Source organism: Calonectris borealis, chromosome 13, assembly GCF_964195595.1.
Source record: "Calonectris borealis chromosome 13, bCalBor7.hap1.2, whole genome shotgun sequence".
Taxonomy (NCBI): Eukaryota; Metazoa; Chordata; class Aves; order Procellariiformes; family Procellariidae; genus Calonectris; species Calonectris borealis.
In genome coordinates, this window is record NC_134324.1 from 2,159,425 (window position 1) to 2,178,136 (window position 18,712).

The 18,712-nt window shown below is 41.6% G+C and overlaps 1 protein-coding gene across 1 annotated transcript; it reads right to left on the reverse strand.

Annotated features, from left to right (window-relative positions):
* Positions 1–6,327: 6,327 nt before the first annotated feature.
* CHMP1B (charged multivesicular body protein 1B) lies at positions 6,328–14,956 on the reverse strand. Its single transcript, XM_075161932.1, has 8 exons — positions 14,832–14,956; positions 12,100–12,197; positions 11,228–11,374; positions 10,471–10,539; positions 9,986–10,093; positions 8,963–9,006; positions 8,043–8,115; positions 6,328–7,032 (listed from the first exon to the last, which is right to left on the reverse strand). The coding sequence occupies exons 1-8, from the start codon at positions 14,845–14,847 to the stop codon at positions 6,988–6,990; spliced, it is 600 nt and encodes a 199-aa protein (XP_075018033.1). The 5' UTR covers positions 14,848–14,956; the 3' UTR covers positions 6,328–6,987.
* Between the last annotated feature and the right edge of the window lie 3,756 nt (positions 14,957–18,712).

The window sequence follows — 18,712 nt, forward strand, 5'->3', positions numbered from 1 at the left end:
AAGACCAAGGTTCACATCCCACTAGAGCACAAATAAAAAGGAGACCGGACTCGTCTCGAGTCACTGCTGGCGAGTTTATATCCACGGTGAGATTACTGCGGAGCCCGACAGACTTGTCGGTCGCGGGGATGGGAGAGGGTGGGTGGGATGCAGGCTTGGAAGGGGCTGGGAGCAGAGGTGCACAACGCAACTCCCCAAATCGCTGCCCGTACAGAAAGCAGCATGTACTTACTTCCAGTGACTGCTTAAAATGATTATAAAATGCGGAGTTTCTAATAGTTACCATTGCACGGCTCCCATTTCATCAACTTACTCTGCAAGAGTCAAACCCCACACAAACACCAAGATTTTCTGATTTCTGTGTGGTTGTAGAAAATAAATGAGATCCAGCGACTCCGCAAACCACCGGTCTTTCTGCACGTCTTTTAAAAGCAGGAGGAGGAATACTTGTGCGGTTTGGTAAATAGTGTCCTAAGAAAACATCCAGATTTCCCAAACATCACCACAAACCTTTACGAAGAGCTTGGGAATACCTGGTCTGTTTAATAATCTAACAGGCTAACTGAAGTTGTAAAACTTCAACAAAAGCATTACATTTGAAAGAGAACCCAGGATATTCTATATTTGCCATTTTAAACATGCTATACACAAGGACAACCCGGGGTTTGGTAAGTATTAATCTTTACCATACAGTGTATTTTCTAAATATTTGGATGAAAAGCAGTGTCATTGTTAAATGTAGTAATTACCACTACTTCTACTATCTTTACAAATAGAATTCTCTCTAAGAGGTTGTTAGAAGTATACATTTTGTATAGAGATAGCAAGTTTTTAAGCAATGGTCAAATACTTACAGCAAGGTCACTGGATAAGAAATGACTTTGATATACGGTTGCTGCCAGGAATCTTTTTGTTGTTGTTGCTGTTGAATCTCTCCCTTCTTCTGGCATTAATAAATTAAAGCACCTGCTATACAAATCAGCAGAAATCTGGAAAATCATTATCACTTCAATGCGGAAACAATGTCCATCACAAAAGAACAAATGGGGTATGTAGCCTACAAGGGACTTTAAAAAAAGATTCTATTTGTCAAATTACTAGAGGAAAAGTTGATCTTACTGTTATGGACTTTATCCACTTCCAGGTCATATCAATTAGTTACAGCAGTCTCTCGGAGACTGGAACTAATTTACAACACACTGAACGGGACTGCCTGCTTCTCCTACGCATTGCAAGTCAAATGTTGGGGCTTTATACTGGTACCTGGAACTGAAAAACCACTGGCAACAGAAATAGAGCTTAATGGTTCCAATATTAACCCATTTTGCAGCAAGAGAAGCAAAGTCCTGACTGCGATAAGAACAAAGGGAAGTATCTTGTAGAAACTCTCCAGCATTACGTTAAATTAATCTTTGAAAAAAAGTGTAAAAAAAAATAGAGAGAGTGTCTTTAAACGAAGTTTTGAAATGTTTTACTATCCCTGACAGCTCATTTTGACAGAAATTGATTGTAATAAAGAATTATGCATCAGATAGTGGGGAAATTATATTAAGCTGATTATTATCTTGTCAGATGCATATATTTGTTGGTACGTAACATTTATTGCTTTATACTTTTGCAAAAAGATTGTTTCACTCAGAGTTACAAGTTTAGAATATCCTAAGCAGTATGCACAGGTCGCCGCAACAGTAAACCATCCCGAAGATTAGAAATATGCGATACTTAAGTACTTTTATGCTCTGAAATCACCCTTGTCTAGATAAGAGCTTGGAAGCAGCCCGTCTGCTGCGAGAGGGTCTGGTTCTGGCTGCTTCTCACGGCAACCGGCACTGTTGGAAGACATTGGAAAGCTTTCCAAAGAACTGGAAAGAGCTGGGATCCTACAGCCCATTGATTTTCTATCTTGAACTGTGTATCACAGTTGATTCAGCATGACTTTCTTAATAAAGAGTAGTAAAGGTCAAGTGAAAGCCTGTAAGACTCACTTACTGCATCTTCTTCCAAGTTAAAAAGGCTCAATTGGCACTTGAAATGAGTTACAGATTGTTCGCATCAGTCTTTTCCTTTATTTGAATGGTAATGAAGAGAGCTGCTTCCGATACAAGTAAGGCCACTGACCCTTCTTGGGATTTCATTGAAAAAATATTGTTTGACAAAAAAAAAAAAAAAAAAAGAGCACTGAGCAGCACGCTGCCGGTAGTTCAAACCAGGCCTGTGCAATAGATGCATGCTAATGCTAAAGCCAAAAAAAAATGCAATGCACTATGCGGACAGAGAGAATCCTGAAGCCAAAGTAAATACTTCATCAAATCAAATCTCAACATGGGCAACACCTCCAATAAGAAAATGAAGTTTTCTATTAAAATACATTTTCCATCAGCACGCAGCGTGTTTCCTTCTGTATACAATAGAATTATCATCACAGGACAAAAAAAAGAACAACACAACAGCTAAAGAAACCCAAGAGAACTTAACTAAAAATTAAACAATTTTTAAAAAGTTCTAAGCACAAAGTTATTCAGTATCACACTCCTCGCCAAGTCCCAAATTAATGCCTAAAGGCAGAAACGTTTTGAAGTGCATTTAGCGAAGATGTTGACACAAACGCGCTGACGGCCCTGTGCAACGTGTTTCCAGGTTGTATTTTGTGCAACAGAGCAGCTTTCAGGCAAGGATCAAAGCCCCGATACAGGCACGTCCCACCGAGCTTTGATACTGTCTAGAAACGGTTCCACAGGGGAGACAGTTCCTTAAACCACCTAGTGATGACTCTGAAAGTCCTTTGTTTTAAGAATTCAAAAAAATAATAATTTATGTAGGACCTATGCAAAAACAAAGCTTGAGGCTCCCTCTGCTGGTTCCCAAACAACAGTGGAAGGGGAAAACAAAAATGGAAGGTTTTTAGCTCTGGGGAGGACAAACTCAAAACCACGCCGTCTCCTGCCAGTTTTCCACATGACCCCTGGTTATATATGGTAAGGACAGAAAACCCTCTTAGGTGTTTAAGCATGAGGGATACACTCCATACCAGACTAAACATTAAAACTAAAAATGATAACATTTTAAATAGATTCTATTTTACATTGTTATACTTCATCTTAACTACTCCCTAAACTGTTGTCCCAAATCTTTCTCAATAGTATCCACTTTACTTTCTTCTTCTTTTCTCTCCATAAGGATTTAATTTGCTGATTATCTTCTGGCAGAAAAATATTGATGACATTATGACATCTGCTTGTTTACCCAGGTACTGAGCCCCACCAGCAAACAGCCATAAAACCTAGGAACACATCTGAAATAATTTGTCTGTACACTTTTATTTACCACTTGCAGTTACATTTACAAGTTGTCCCATACAAGTAAAGCAGTTTTCAAAGTTAACTCTACCAGAGCTACAAAAATTATTCTCTTCTCTATACATTTCACCAGCTTCAGAATTTATTTCTGTACACAGTCAGTCGCTGACTATATTTAACAAAACCTCACTATTTTTTGGCTCTGAGGATCTCCACAAAGGCAACTTGATCATTTTATCTCACTGCAATCAAGAAAGTTCAAGTTTTTGTTCTTCCTTTCCTTCCCTCTCCTTTCATCTGAAGCTTTTCATGGCTTTCAGTTTTGGAATTCAAACGAATGAAGACTAATGCTACCACACACTAGCAGTTTTAAATAACGAAGGAAAAAAATGTCGAGCAAAACCATCTTGCAACATTTCAAGCAATGTTTCACTTTAGATGTGTCTGCTCATAAGCATAAATATTGAATTATCTGGTAATAAGGTACATAAAAGCACACACAATTTATTTAACATGAAATGAACTTCTACAAACACACACATACAGTCAACTTACAAGAAACACTAGCAAGGCAGGAGCGAGAAGCCAGAGTTGTTCAGAAAAGAGCAAATGTTTTGAGGAGAGCCTGAATGGAGGAAGGATATGAAACTCAAATATTGCTCTAAAAGTAACTTTCAGTTTTAAGCGTTTCCAAAACACTTGAGAAAAATACATACATTCAAAATGTAACTGTTAAAACTTTCTGAATGCCAGCTCTCATACACGAGTGCTTCTAAAGAGAAAATAAATCATCTCCCCCAGGAGAGGGCAGGGGATCTACACACAGAAGGAGCCAATACGAGACCCTGGCCCCGTTGGAATACACAGCAATTCCCAGAGAGAAGTCAGCAGGGAAAAAATTCTTTGTTTCAAACACGTATTTCTTCCCCAAGTCAGCTAAGCCTGCCTACCCCTTTGCATCATAGTCCCGCAGAGGTAACATTAATTAGAGCAATCAAGCCTTTATCTTTACTTGTTAAACCCTTCGCAAAAAAGATGCTGGAAATCTATTCTGGTACTGGAGTTCACAAGCCTGGGATAAGATCAAAACTATGAAACAGGCTGTGTATAGCCAGTAAGATAACCTTATTTAATATTTAACTTGCAGCAATCTAATCAGTCTCATCTCCCTTTATTTATAAATTCCTCCAAAGCCCCAAGGCCCACGGCAAGGCAACACACTCAGAAAATCAAACACACAGGATCTCAGAATTGCTGTCTACCCCCCCCAAGGAGTTTAAGAATGGCCAGGAACAGCCTAAAAGCAGCATAATCTTCAACATTAAAATAAGCCAGACAAGCTAGCTGAAGTTGTCTAATATTAAACACTGAAAACCTCGGTAGTTTATGGTAGAGCTCCATCAACAAGCAACCACAAAGTAAACTCAGATGTGGATTTCTTACACAACAGTAACCTTCCAATCCTATCACGAGATATAAAGTAACTGAATATCAAAAAAAAAAAAAAAAGTAAGTTCAGCAAGGCAAAGGCACACACACAAGCAGTTACCACAGTTATGGGTAACCTGGTTGCATAGATTTACCATTATGTTTTTGTTATATTGTTCAGAAGGAGCTAGGGAAAAAAAAATAGTAGTATTTAGTCCCTTTCCTAACATGTTTTATTAATAATTTGAAAGAATTGTACCAAGACTACAGATGCAGGCACATGGTTTTTAAACACCTTCCAATTTCTCCTACTTACAGGAGGAACATTCAAGACGTTTAAAAGAAAGCTGCATCGAAAATAAATGTAAACAAGTGAAAAGACCACATTTTAAACAAATCATTTTCGTTTAGGCTGCCAGCGTGAGATACACGATTCCACAACATTTTAGGTTGTTTTGTCTATCTTATTTTCCATATCTTATTTTTACAGTAGCCTTGAATACTTCAGTACGTAACATCCTGCTAAACCTTCAAAGTGATTTGAATAACACATTCAAAATATAGTTTGACACTGCTCTGAAATGTTTCATCATTTTTGCATGCTTTCACTGAAAAAATCCTGCTCGGCTATAAAAGCAAAGTATTTTTTTTCTTAACTATTTCCCCAACACCGGAAAACCCCCGTGATCCTGAACACCAGCGAATTAACAACTAATTCTAAGTCTAGTGCTTCATATTTTCCCTCACCCCTACAAAGATAAAACAAGAAAACAAGCCCAAAAAGTCAGGAAGAGAATTTTAACATCACTGTTTATCACGACACATCACAAGCAGTTTCAGCCACAAATTTCTACAACCCTTTCTTTACTTCACAACTGCAGCCAGAGTTTGAAGCTACCGAAAGCAGCCAGTAGATTCTCTCTTACCGTGCAGAAATGTAAAGGGGCTAAAGGGATCCCTAAAACAAACTAGCTTCTCCATACGGCTGCAATATTACAAATCATGTTATTTTATCTGCAGAGAGCAATATTACGCCTTACAAAATAAAGCAGCTGTTCTTAATCCAACATAAGTGACGTGCACATCTAGCAGCCTGCCCCTGCGACTGAGCTGGCCTGTTCTGCTCGTCTGCTACTCACCTGCCGTGCGGGGCAGAGGAGGCAGCGCCGATCTAAGGGAGCGCCCCGCTTAGAGAGGACAGGGTTGGGACCTTGACTCACGAAGGAGGACTGTGAAGATCTGAACCCGAGGAAGAGCACTTCTGTATTTTTCATATATGGAAGAACACTGAAGTGTGGAATATGATCACAAAGACTTGTCCTTACGTATAAAAAAGGTGACCGGATTAAAAGCAAAGACAAGGTAAGAAGGAACGGAGGAAAGCAGGCTTCAGTTACCTCATATAAGGCTTCTCAGCCTGAACCTAAAAAATATGGATAGCGCGAGTTCCCTATAAACAGGAACTAGACGTTATGTTGGCAGAAATAGAGGTGAGTGGCATAACTGGCTGCACCCCAGGATACTGAGAAGAAAGCAAAATGGAGAAGCTACAGCACTTGACATTAAGCAACAAGCAAGCTGCAACATTCACCAGAACTGACAAAGAGTTGAAAAATATATTTTATTCCTCCTGTACTAAAGTGATGACACCGTACAAGTTCCCAATTATATGAAAAGAGCTTTTGGTAACTCATTTTTTAACTGAACAACTAATTTCAGCACAATTACCCTAGCTTTAGAAGACTAAAAAACCCAGACTGAAGTCCAACTTATTTGTTTTAACAAGCATATTTTCCATGAAGTCCACGCTGTCCATCTTTGCGCGCTCCAGGAGTTTGGCTGTGTAAGAAAGTTATCTACGACAGTCACATGAACTGAATACATCAGTTCTCCAACCATAAACAGTTCTCATAATTTAAAAAAATCACTTCATAATTTAAAATATATATCAATGACACTCTGCTTTCTTTTAGCTAGAATGTACCAACATTACTAGCTGACTTAGAATATCAACTTGACTTTGTGAAAAAAGCTTGCGAAAAATATATCAACTTCAAAATGTACAGAAAAGGACATTAGAGAGCTGATATTTTTGGGTTACTTAATGTATTTAGAAAGAGCAGCAAGCTAGGAGTGAAGTACCCTATATTACAAATATTCAAACACCTAAGCCATACTGTATACACCTTTCTAGTGTAGTGAAGGGTTAGTTACAGAAAGGGTACTTTGAAAGCATGTACAAAGAACTGCAGCTTTGTTTAACCTAAACTTGATCACGTAGGCGGGCCAGTCTCTGTGACAGTTCATCCTGCAGAATGGTAAAACACAAAGAAACCAGCTATCAGTAATATGAAAACTAATTTTTGCAAAGTTCTGCAATGGCCAAGCAATCTCATGTCCAGATGACAGGCAACCCTCTCATGTACAAGTCTTAACAAGATTTGCTTAAGACCTCAAGAATGGCTGTACCAGGTGAGACCAGAGGTCCATACAGTTATCTCATCTCCAGCAGTGGATACTTGCGAAGGAGTTTCAGAACACAGCAAGTAGAGATAGGATTGTTTTGGGGGTTTTTTTTAATGTATCATCTTTGCAAGCGCAAATCAGCTCTTACAGAACTTGGTCTTGACTGACCAAGGCTGGTATCCAACTGAACTGCTACAGCGAGATAGCAGTAGGTCTACTTGTTTTAGAGGGCCTGCTACAAGGTGAAACGGAACTTTTCAAAGAATGTGGAATACTTGAGGCTTCCCAAACACTGTTCAGTTAGGATGAGGCTCCCTAAAGCCTCCTCCACAAAGACGGGAGGACAGAAATAAACTGTTCTCTTTCCATTCCCTCAAATATATTCCCCTAGAATGGGAAAAGCAACTCACCAAAAGATCTGTGCAACCTTGACATCAGGATCTGCCCGTGCACAAGACATTCTAAGCTCTTTATCTAGAGCAAACGTGCCATCTTTTGCACTAGTCCCGTAAGACCTTTCACACATTAATGGGGAAAAACCCAAAGGCCTCTTGTATGCTATGGGAGATGGCTGGATGCATTAAATTAGGTAGGAGAGTTAACTGCTTGGAACTCTATCAAATAACTATGCAAAAATACATCTGAAACACCTAAACTTTCTGGATTTACTAAGCACACAAGTGTATATCGTTAAAATTATTTTGACTGCAAGACTGTTTTAACTACACACTATTTCTTTTGGACAGCTAAAATCTAATTACAATTTAGCAAGCCTGTTTTGACCGAGTGAAGCATTAATTCTCGTATCACATTTCTCTAGAAACATCGATTTCAACTGAATCTAACATTTACCTGTTCTGCTGAGGCAACGCTTGTACCAACAGAACCTGTCTGTCCTTGAGGTAGTTCCATGTTCAGATCAAGACTAATGGGAGAGAACAAACAAAACAAGTCAGGCGTACATGGCTGAAGGAAGACGCACAGTAACTGGCAAGCAGAGCAATACTGAGGTAGCGTGAGGCCACCAGCATCCCACGAACGCTGTACTCCAGCTAATTAGACAACTTAATCAGTAAATCTGACTCACTACCAAGAAGACAAGTCATATATTACAACTAGCCATAACTAAATAAATTCTGCTTAATCAGGACTGAGCAAGATTTCTGTTTAGCAGAGGTATATCAGATATGGCATAGGTATGAATGACAAAAAGTTCACTCATAAAAAAAGAGTTTTACCAAAAAATTTGTCAGAAGTATTTATCCTCAAGCCAACAGAGCGACACTTCCAACTTACACGCCACCAAGAAGGCAAGTAAAATTCTCTGAAATATTTCAGTATACCCCAAAGGCTTAAATACGTCATGATGACCTGTTTCACAACGTCTGGCTTGTGAGAGCAAGAACTACAGGAAGTTTTAATGTGATAAGAGGGGAAAAAAGAGGAAAAGTGGGGAGAAACATGGCAAGGACTGCTAATGCTAAAGCCAATCCAAGTAAATAATAAAATGCTATCCTGACAAGTGACATATGATTTAGGCTTCTGCAGAACCACCCCTGCATTCACAGTAGCTTTGAGTGAAAACAGAATGAAATACCGGCAACTAAGCTATTACGAGAATGATGCCCAGAGGTGAAAGGAAAATGGTGATTCTTCTCTGCTTCCAAGAGACAAACACATATAAACCAAGGGTATCTGACCTTCAAGTTAACCGGGAAGGGTTGTTGGAACCAAGATTTATTCAAGAAATAGTCACTCAAAATTTTACCTACCCTGCTTCATCTGCCATTTCCTGTAGAAGCATATCCACTTGGTTCTAAAGTAGAGAAAAAAAAATTGATTGTTGCATATTGTAGTTTATGACAAGCTCTTCTGTTACATCTTGAGAGAACAGAAATTACTTTAATGAAACTGATTTAAAGGTAAATGTCTTTCACAGGACATTTTTGTGCTTAACCACCAGAGGGCCCTGTATGAACTCAAAAATAAGGAGTAGGGGTGCTCAGCCTGTTAAACTCCCATTAATTGAACTCTAGCTTCTGAAATAATGCTTCTAAAGAATTAAACTTATCTGTAAAAAAATCCAAACGTACTTGAATATTGCAGGTGTTGATTATTAGCTACTCAAATGCTGCTTTGCACAACATGGAAAAAAGCCCATCTCCAATAGATTTGGGTTTAGGTTTGTTTGTTTATTTTAGTTACAAAGCACTATCTCCAGTAAATTTCTCTCTCTGACAAAACTTCTGTTGGAACAGCACGTTTAGCTCCTTGTGGAATAGCACAAGGGGATAGGTGCTAGGTATTCTTAACTATGCCAGGCATTGTTTAAGGATTTATTTTAGTACACTTGCCCATAAATTGAAAGTAGGTAATTAACAACTACTAATTTGGTGGTGACTAATGTAATTTTGTTAATATCAGCGACTTAGAACTATTGATTTTCTCACAGCATATTCTGCTTTGATAATTAATGCTGCAGTGTCTTCTCATTCAGAAGTTCATTAAGAACTCATCAAAACGCTGCTGTAGGAGGGTTAAAGTTTTCAAGATATATAAAATAAAGCCTGCTCTAAGAGTGAAATAGACTAAAATACATGTATGTGATCCTCTGTACTTGTGACTATAATTTGAAATAGTCTCTTCATCACAAAGAAGCGCAAAGCAAAAGTGAAAAGGTTCCAGTTTCTGCTATGTCTCAAAGTAGGCAGAAAGAAAAGTATCAGACATTTCCACACAGTTTAGACACATAATTTAAGATCACCTTTTTTTAAAAAAAAAATTACTATTCTTACTTGTGGTGTTGTTAGCGTAGTAGTGTTGCTCATTGTGTCTTCCATCTGTTGTGTCTGAACATCTAGTGTTTCAAATTGATGCTCAAATTTATCCATTAGTGCAGATATCTATTAAAAATATGAATCAAATCAATGACCTGCAGATAACGGAAGAGAAATATATCTGAACTGGCAAAAATAGAATCACACTACAATGAAGGCTGCAAGCAGCTTCTGGAGATCAGAAGCTTGTCCCCCTCCCAACACCAACTCTGAAGCTGATCTAACACTGCCGTTCAGGCAGGTTGGTCAGGGCCCTGTCAAGTCAAGTTCTGAGCATCTCCATTTATGAGGACTTCACAACCACGTTGGGCAACCTGTTCCATGATCTACCAACCTCCCTGCAAAACCTTTTCTCTTGATTGGAATTTCCCTTTGTAAAACATGTGTGTCCATTGCCCTTCCTGCTTTTGATGTGCACCTCCAAGAAAAGTAAGTCTATTTACCTTTTCCAAGTTCATGCTCTTCAGCGTGGCGTCCATAGACTTAACTACCCCTGCCATCGACTTCGTTACCTGAAATGAGGTAAAGGAAAATATTGCAAAGAAAGAAAAATGAGCAGTTTCTTACCAAGCTCTCTTATCTCTATCCACAGAGTTTCTACAGTATCAAATAGCAGGGCACACACTATTGCCATCTAGAATGCCACTTTTTTTTTTTATAGCTCCCACCATTTCAAATTCTATAAATTAACTCTACCACTTGAAATATGCATTCTGAACTGAAATTCACTAACAACTGAGGTGTATACGGCACTAACTTTTGTGGGTCTCGAGACCTGTCAAGTGTTAAGGGATGTATTTGGTATACAGATCACATGGCAGAATAAACTTTCTGGCTGAAGAGCAGTACAGTAGAGCTAAAAAAGATTTCTGGAATCACACGTCCTACATCACGACTTTATGTATTTGGAAGTGGAGCAGTATCTTTGCGAAATAATCTTAACGGTGTAACTGGCAAAACACAGTGCATCCTTAAGAGCACGAAGAGTAACAGCCCACAGAAGTTACCAGCTACAGAACATAGTGGATAGCAATCTACTTCTGAAGAGCAGGTGCCAGGGCGATTCCAGTACCTGATTTACTATTGGCTACATCTGAAACCAAAACTGAAACTTTTCAGCTCATTACAGATAGAATTAAAGTCACTTCTAAGATGATCAGAGGTCTCATACTTGCAACAGATTTGTGAAAACAGACTTACCTTGCCCATTGTCACCGCAGTCTGAACTCTTGCTGCTACAGCATCTACCCTGGCACTCATGCGCAAGAAATTGATGGCTTGATTCTTCTGGCGGATTGCATTTTCTGCGTGTATTCGTGCGACTTCCATGTTACCCTTCTGAATTGCCTGTTGAAAAAAGAAAAAAAAAAAAGGCATTTTAACCTTCCCTGCTCTTGTAAACATGATTTCTGAATAGCCTATTTCTTTTTTGAAGTAAGCATCAATTCATCACATATCTTTTCTATTAAAAGAGAAAATAAAACCCTCCCTCCTCCCCAATATTTCTCAAACTTTTTCAAGATGTGAATCCCTAAATTCTTTCCAAAGAAGGTATCTAGCATGCATTTCAAGTAGAAGGTTTTACAGAGCTACAGAAACATAGTTTTCTCATTCCTGAAAACGTTTTCAGTAGCAAGACCCAAACACGGATACAGTTGGTATGGTTGTATTTCATGGACAAGTACAGTCAAATAAACTTAGTCTCTCTCTTGACTACTTCAAGGACTCAAAAACTATTTTAAAGTTCCTCTTCATAAGCCCTTTTAATACAAGATGATAAACATTAAGATTAAATATTTTTAACTTTGAGAACAACAATCTGTAGCAAAATACATACAAGACAATTCTCTCCGGAAGCAAATGCCACAAGCTGTACAAGAGGATACACAAGAATGTATCCTCACATTTACTGATGAGTATGGGAAGAGTTATAGTCATGTATTTTAAATCACAAGCACCTACCACAGTATTATTAGCATGCATTCCAGGAAAATGGTAAAACCACCGGATATTTTCTGGCTGTAATATGTAAACAACAGATCTAAAGGGCTTGTTTCAGACCCACTGCTTACCTTCTTAATTTTAGCTTTCTCAGCCTTTTCTTCTTTGTCGCATTTTTTTGAGTTCCTGTTGAGTTCCTTTGCAGCAAACTTCAAATTAAACAGATGTTCTGCAGCGCAAGTTAAGGGTTCAAGAACCGGATCAATCCTTTCATTGTAGTATTTTGCTCCCCCGTTTGAAGTGCTACCAAACCTAGCGTATACTGTGTTTCCCCATTAGTGATATTAAAACTTGGAAAATGTTACTTAAGTAAGCCCTTGAAATTCACACAATAAGGAGACCTACCAAGCTGCTTTACAATTATAATGCCACTTATCATCTGGGTTCTAAAATGTAAGGCCATAAAAAGTAAGTTCAGATCCCAAACTGGTGCCATTTAACATCAAACCTACTTCAAACTGATAAATACAACAAACCAAACCTCCCCCAAGAGGAACTGAGTGTCTTACTCTACCAGCTACTTTCACTTACACACCCAGAGTCTTGACTCTCAGTGAAATGGAAGTGCGGTTTACTGGCCTGCCTGGAACCTCCCCATCCGAAAAAAAAAGCCACTGAGGAACAACAGACAAATCATCAGTGTAATAGCAAACTGGCTTGGCTGACCATGGCCAGGCACAAAGCAGGAGGCAGGGCTGCCCTTTCAAGCCACAGCATGATCTGGGGTTTAAATTGCTCATGCAGCTCCTTTACAGAGCAGCCTCCCAGCCCTGGGTCATGTGAGCGATTCTGGGGTCCCCGACAGCTCTGTCATCTGACTTTTGGGGAAAGAATACTTAAGTCAGCAAGAGAAACTTTTCTTTTTAAAAAGTTCAAGTCCTGCTTAAGCTGCAAGCTCTAAGAATACAGTAGAACAAGCCTTCATAGTGACTTAGAATGATTGCATTAAACTGTTACTGACAGAGAATAAACTATGTGCTGTAAAAATAACAATTAAAAAACCATACTCTTAAAATACTGTTGATGAAAGCTTCCAAACAATATCAGTCTTTCTCAAACAAAAAGGAAGTACAAAGCTTTATAGGTTTCTTTCATGCCACCTTTTGATATCCCAAGAGGAAGACACTGCAAGTATTAAGATGCTTAACAGTTAAGTGGAAGCACATGAAGCTAAACATTATGAGGTACTTGAGGTTTCATTAATGTTTCAAGTATATAAATTATTCCAGAACTGTTTTTTTCCTTTAAAGCCCAGCCATGCATCTTAGAGCTCTGACAGCAACCTGAAGGCATTAGCAAGTCTGTTGATGTATTTGTTATCCTATCCTATACACATCACAAGCAGGCTACAAACAGGGAACAGCTCTGCCTATACATCTAGGATATCTATTAAGGTAGCTACCAGTAACACTAAAATCGCTGCTTGTATTTATACTTCTTTGCTTTAAAACCTAGGTCACCATCCCTTTCAGCAGCAGTAAGTGTATTGCACTGAGACACAGATTAGGTAATTTACCAAACAGGAAAATACCTTCAGGTTGTTCATTCAAGTATACTTCAGGTCAGAGACCAGAACAACCAGGTAAAACATGACATCACCTATTTACACCAATTACACTGAAACAGCATTTCAGAGCAGTCTATTTTGAAATAACTTCCTCAGTTACTCACTTGGGGCATTTACCTTCGACATTAAAAGAGCTCACCCTGCCACCTCCACAGCTCTTCCATCCCACGACGAGCACGTACTCGCTCCTCCCTTGAAGTGTCCTTCTGGATGTGCCACAACCCAAGCGAAACTGAACTTCCACCACTAACCGTGACTCACAGTCACCTGCTCCAGCACTCCCGTCAGTCCCTACCGTAACAACCGGCAACGCCGAGCACTGCCAGCACATTTCAACCACACCGAGACCTCTGCAATCTCTGAGGCTTTTTTTGCCCCTGCGCGTTAAGGTAGTTTCATACAGAAAAAAAGTTTAAATTTGCCCATAAGGTTCTCTCCGCATGTAACTTCTTTTCAACACCAGGAAACACAGCCGGGTTTGTTCAGCGGACAACGGTCGCTGTTCGGGGGGACAGCTGGCGAGTTAGCCTCGCTGACATCATTCCAGCCTATACACGGCGCTGGATGTATAGCACGTCAGATGTCCCCGGTGCACAATTTGCGCTACTCTACACCGCAAATTGCATTTTCTGGCCCAGGGCCGCCCCTCCGTGCTCTGCAGCCGCGGGGGAGGTGACACTGCCTTCCCCCTCCCGGCCCCCCAGCCAAGGCTGGCTGATCTTGCCTGGGAAAGAGAAACTGAGCTTCCCATTCCCTTCTCCATCCCTGCGCGGAGGGCAATCCCCACGCTCGGGAAGCGCAGCTCCCGCCAGTGTCACACCAACACCGCAGACCCTCCTACTCCGGGAAAATGCCCTCCGAAGGCCTCGGCCCCCCTCGGGGCCGCCCCGCGCCCCCACCGACCGCCGCGTCCTCCTTCCCACCGCACCCTGTCGCGTCCCGGGGGCTCCTCCCCGGGCGAGGAGGCCTCTCACGCCGCCCCCACCCGCCCCAGAAGCGCCGGCTCTCCGCTCGGCCCGGACCGCACCCAGCCCAGGCCGGGCCGGGCCCCGCGCCGCGCCAGGGCCTCCCCCCAGCCCAGGCCGCGGCCCCCACCCCGTGAGGGCCGCCAGCAGCCGGGCCTCCACAAGGAAGCGCCGCCGCCCCCGCGCCGCCAGCCCCGGCGCGCCAACAGTGACCGGCCGCGGTACCGGCGACCGAGGGGGCGCACGGGCGAGACCCGCGCCCCGAGGATACTCTCCATGTTGGACATGGCGGCGGGCGGCTCCCCGGCCGGCCCGGCGGAGGGAAGCGGAGCGGGCCCGACGCTGCTGCCGGCGCTCGCCCCCTCGCTCGGCGCTGCCGCGGCTCCGGCTTCCGCCCACCCCGCCCCGCGACGCGCAGCCGCGCCGGGGCAGGGGGCGCGCATGCGCGCGGCGCCGCGCGTCACGTGGCGCGCGGGTGTGCGTGCGCGGCCGTTAGTCCCCTCAGCGCGCCTCGCCCGCCTCGGGCTGCGCGGCGGCTCCCGCGGCTCCTCGCCCTCCCTCAGCCGGCTCTGTCAGCTCCCCCGCCGCCAGCACCGGCACCGGGGGAGCGCCGGGCTGTGCCGCTTCTGGCCTGGACGGGCAGGGCGCTCGCGGGGCGCGGGGGCCCGGGCTCGGCCGGCTGAGGGGTGGGGTGGAAGGCCCCCGAGGGCCTCAGCAGCTGTATGCCTCCTCTAAGGAGGACTCTCATTTATTGTGTTATATGTTGGCAACAGCGTAACTTTATGCACAGACCTCTTCTAAGACAAAGACCCCCACGCAAACCCCACTTCTCTAAAAGAGAAAGAACAAAATGACAGCAGCATTCATCATATCTAATAAACTGTTCCACACCCGGAAAAGAGTGAAAAAAAATTGAATTTACTGGGAGATAGAACATAATCATAGGAACAGAACTTCCAAAAACGAAGTTCTCGGGCGTATCGCTAGCTGAAGGGCTTTTTTCACCCTTCAAATCACTTTATGAGAATGTATTTCTGATTGCCTCCAGCTGTTAATTAAATAACTATTTTTAACAGGATGAAGTAAAATGAATACTTCTAGTAAAAAGTTAAATATCCTAGTTAGATACAAAATACAAATTATATGTTCTAAGATGTAATTTTTTTCTCATTGCCTTTTATTTCTTTAGATAAGTAGGGCTAGAGTCTCACCTGCTGGCGTTCCAAACGGCACGCCAGCCATTTACAGCAACCGAGGAGTTGGACTCTAATCTTATATGACACTAGAAGACCTCTTGAGTCAATCATTTATTAACTTTCAGCTAACCGTAAGGTAAATCTCCAGGTCTGTCCCTGTCCCAGAACACTGGGGTAGTTAATAAATCTCTCGGTATCATTCCCAGAAGCACAGTTGCCATCACTACTGTTTGACTCTCATCTCATCTGGCAGCGGCAAATGGGAAAAAATCAGCTACCTGGTGATGGAAAGTGCTACAGTCTTGACACCCCACCTCTGAGAAGTGTCATAAGCTTAATTTCTGGTAACACTTGACTTAATTCAAAACTGACAGCTACTCAGTCTGAGTTCGATATACTCATACCGAACATGTTCTGCTCCCTAACTTTTCCATGGTCAGACCTTGCTTGCCACAGGGTAAATGTAACAATGGTTCTCAGCGTTAAATGCACCGTATTTTAGAGGAGTGTAGCTTGCAGTGAGACTTAGGCCAAGATGTTTTTCTCTTCAAGAGCTGGTCTTCCATGCAGGATTTTAGGTTTCATTCATCATTTAATTTAGATGAAATAAACTGTCAGACTAGGGCTTTTTTTCTTTAACAAATCTTAGCTAGCTAACATAACTAGATTAATCCTGCTAAAACCCGAAGAACATTCTTGCTGGTTTATTGACTGATTCACTTTGAGTGCCATTAGCCTTCAGAAAAGGGAAGCGACTGCATTTTTCAAGTGGAATGTATAAAACTCTTTATAGTGTACAAATAGTCCTTGTTAATGCAAAGTCATCTGTTTGTTACATAGATAGATACTAAGATTCTGATTTTTCTTCCAAACTGAGTATAGTCTTTTAATGTCTTAGGGCTGGTGATTGGAAGCTGTTAGAAGCGGTGAAAATCGGACAATGCTAAGAAGGTTGATCTTCATTACTTCTGTCAGAGGAGGCTTTCTTCGGATACCAGAACGCTTTGGAAAAAATGCAGATTTATTACTTCATAGCTAGCTAAGCTTTCAAACATGAAATCACGTTTTTTCATCGTGAGAATGAACTTATCTCTCAGTCCTAAACATGGGTATCTATATTCTTCATAAATAGGGTGTTCAGAAAAGGTATTGGAACCAGAAGTTTAATCCTGCTTTATGGTAATTCAAGTCTGTATTTATTTATTAGGATCAATCTGTGTGTCTTTTGAATTCTTGATATAGTGAATAGGATTTCTTAGGTATGCCTATAAGTGTTATTTAGCTGTTGCTTTTTGGGAAGCAAGCAGAAATAAATTTGGGAAGACAGCAGGAATAAATCACTTCCTTCATTTTGTTGGTGAAAACACCATACAAAACCATTTATAAATGAAAACCTTTCATTCCTGGAGTTGGGGCCAGAACACGAAGTTTGAGATTGGGTCAAGGAGTCCGGAGGACTTCCCTAACGTACCTTCGTACGTGAAGGTGGGAGCTCCTGGACGGGCAGCGCAGGAGCGATGGCCCCGCAGGCTGGTCACGGGCACAGCAGCACTAGGAAAGGCAGCTCGCTTGCTGCATTTTTAATACTGTGTTCTGCTGAAGCACCTCAGGCAAAACCCTGCCAATAAGTGATGTATCTAAACTGACAGCTTCCTCATTTACCCCCACTGTGCGAAATTCATATATGATAGCTTGTAGATACGGTAATAATGTAGGAGTACTTATAGCAAATGAACTGTAATAAGTGTGGCAGAAGGCACTTTTGAGCAAAGCTAGTAACAGTAATTATTCCAGCTTGTGTCTCGGGAGTCTGAATTCATAATGATAAAGATTGCTGAATCCTGACAGTAAAAGCTTTGAAATACCTACCGGTGACAGACGCGGTGACTAGCAGCTGCACTGCTCTGTGGTTTTGACGGGAGAGGTCTATGTAAAGTACCTTTCCAGGAGATGGGAAAAGACGCAATTATGGTGTATGATTTTCTGGATCTGATCCACGTTGGTAGGTAATTCTCAATACCACGAGTTCACAGAAGCAAGTAGTATTGTCTGTGGTTTTAAAACCAAATCTGGGGAGAGATGTAGCAGAGATTTAACGTATTTAATAGTGAACTAACTGTGAGCAGACTGCTCCTGTGTGAACAGTCCTACTGAAATCAACCTCCTAGAAGCTTGCACAATGATTCTCATGAGTAATAGTTGCTTAAATGAATAAGGTTTTCCAGGGTCAGAAACAGACACTAGATCATAGAATATCCACATTTTTTTCTATGATGTTACTGGAACTCCTTAATTAGAACATGATTTGGAGGTGGCAGCAACATTAGATAGGAACTATTAGAGTGATCATCTGCTTTGAAAAAAGAGGATTCATTTCAGTGAGGTCAAAGAGAAGTAAAACTGACCTAATTACCCACAACAATGTTAGAGAACAAACCAGCAAAAACTGCTCAGAAATAGGAGCATATAATGTTTTACCTCAATCAAACCTGAAAAAGTATAAATCAGGTTCACACAGCTGACACAGGAGGGAGCCAACTAGGCTACAACCTCTTCAGCGCTGCTCAGGACATAAGCTAACAGAGCCAAATTCAACTTAAATCCCTCTTCCCTTTTGAGTGCCGAAAAACTGTCCTTCTGGCGATGGGCCCCTCTCTGTCTTTCCCATTTTCTTGAGAACAAACCTCCTGCAAACCTGAGCAGTTACAAACCAATGCACGCCAACTGCTTTCCTTCCTTTTCTCTTACGTTGTTCATGGCAGCAGAGGTAACTTGGACGCTATTTCATACCCTTCGTCTGACATCCTGCTTGGGCATTAGAAGGAAAACCAAAGGCAGGAGGGAGAGGACTTTATGGACGACCCCATGAAATCAGTCTGTTTGCCTCTGACTTTGCTGCTAGCTTCCCCTATTAAAGAGCCAGAGTAAATTTAGAAAGATATAATCAGCCTATGAA

Excerpts from the sequence above, each read along its gene's own strand:
- CHMP1B (XM_075161932.1), bottom strand. Across the intron at positions 10,094-10,470 it reads AGAGCATGAACTTGGAAAAG|ATATCTGCACTAATGGATAA; the intron begins GTAAATAGACTT and ends TATTTTTAATAG. Across the intron at positions 7,033-8,042 it reads GCGTTGCCTCAGCAGAACAG|GATGAACTGTCACAGAGACT; the intron begins GTAAATGTTAGA and ends ACCATTCTGCAG.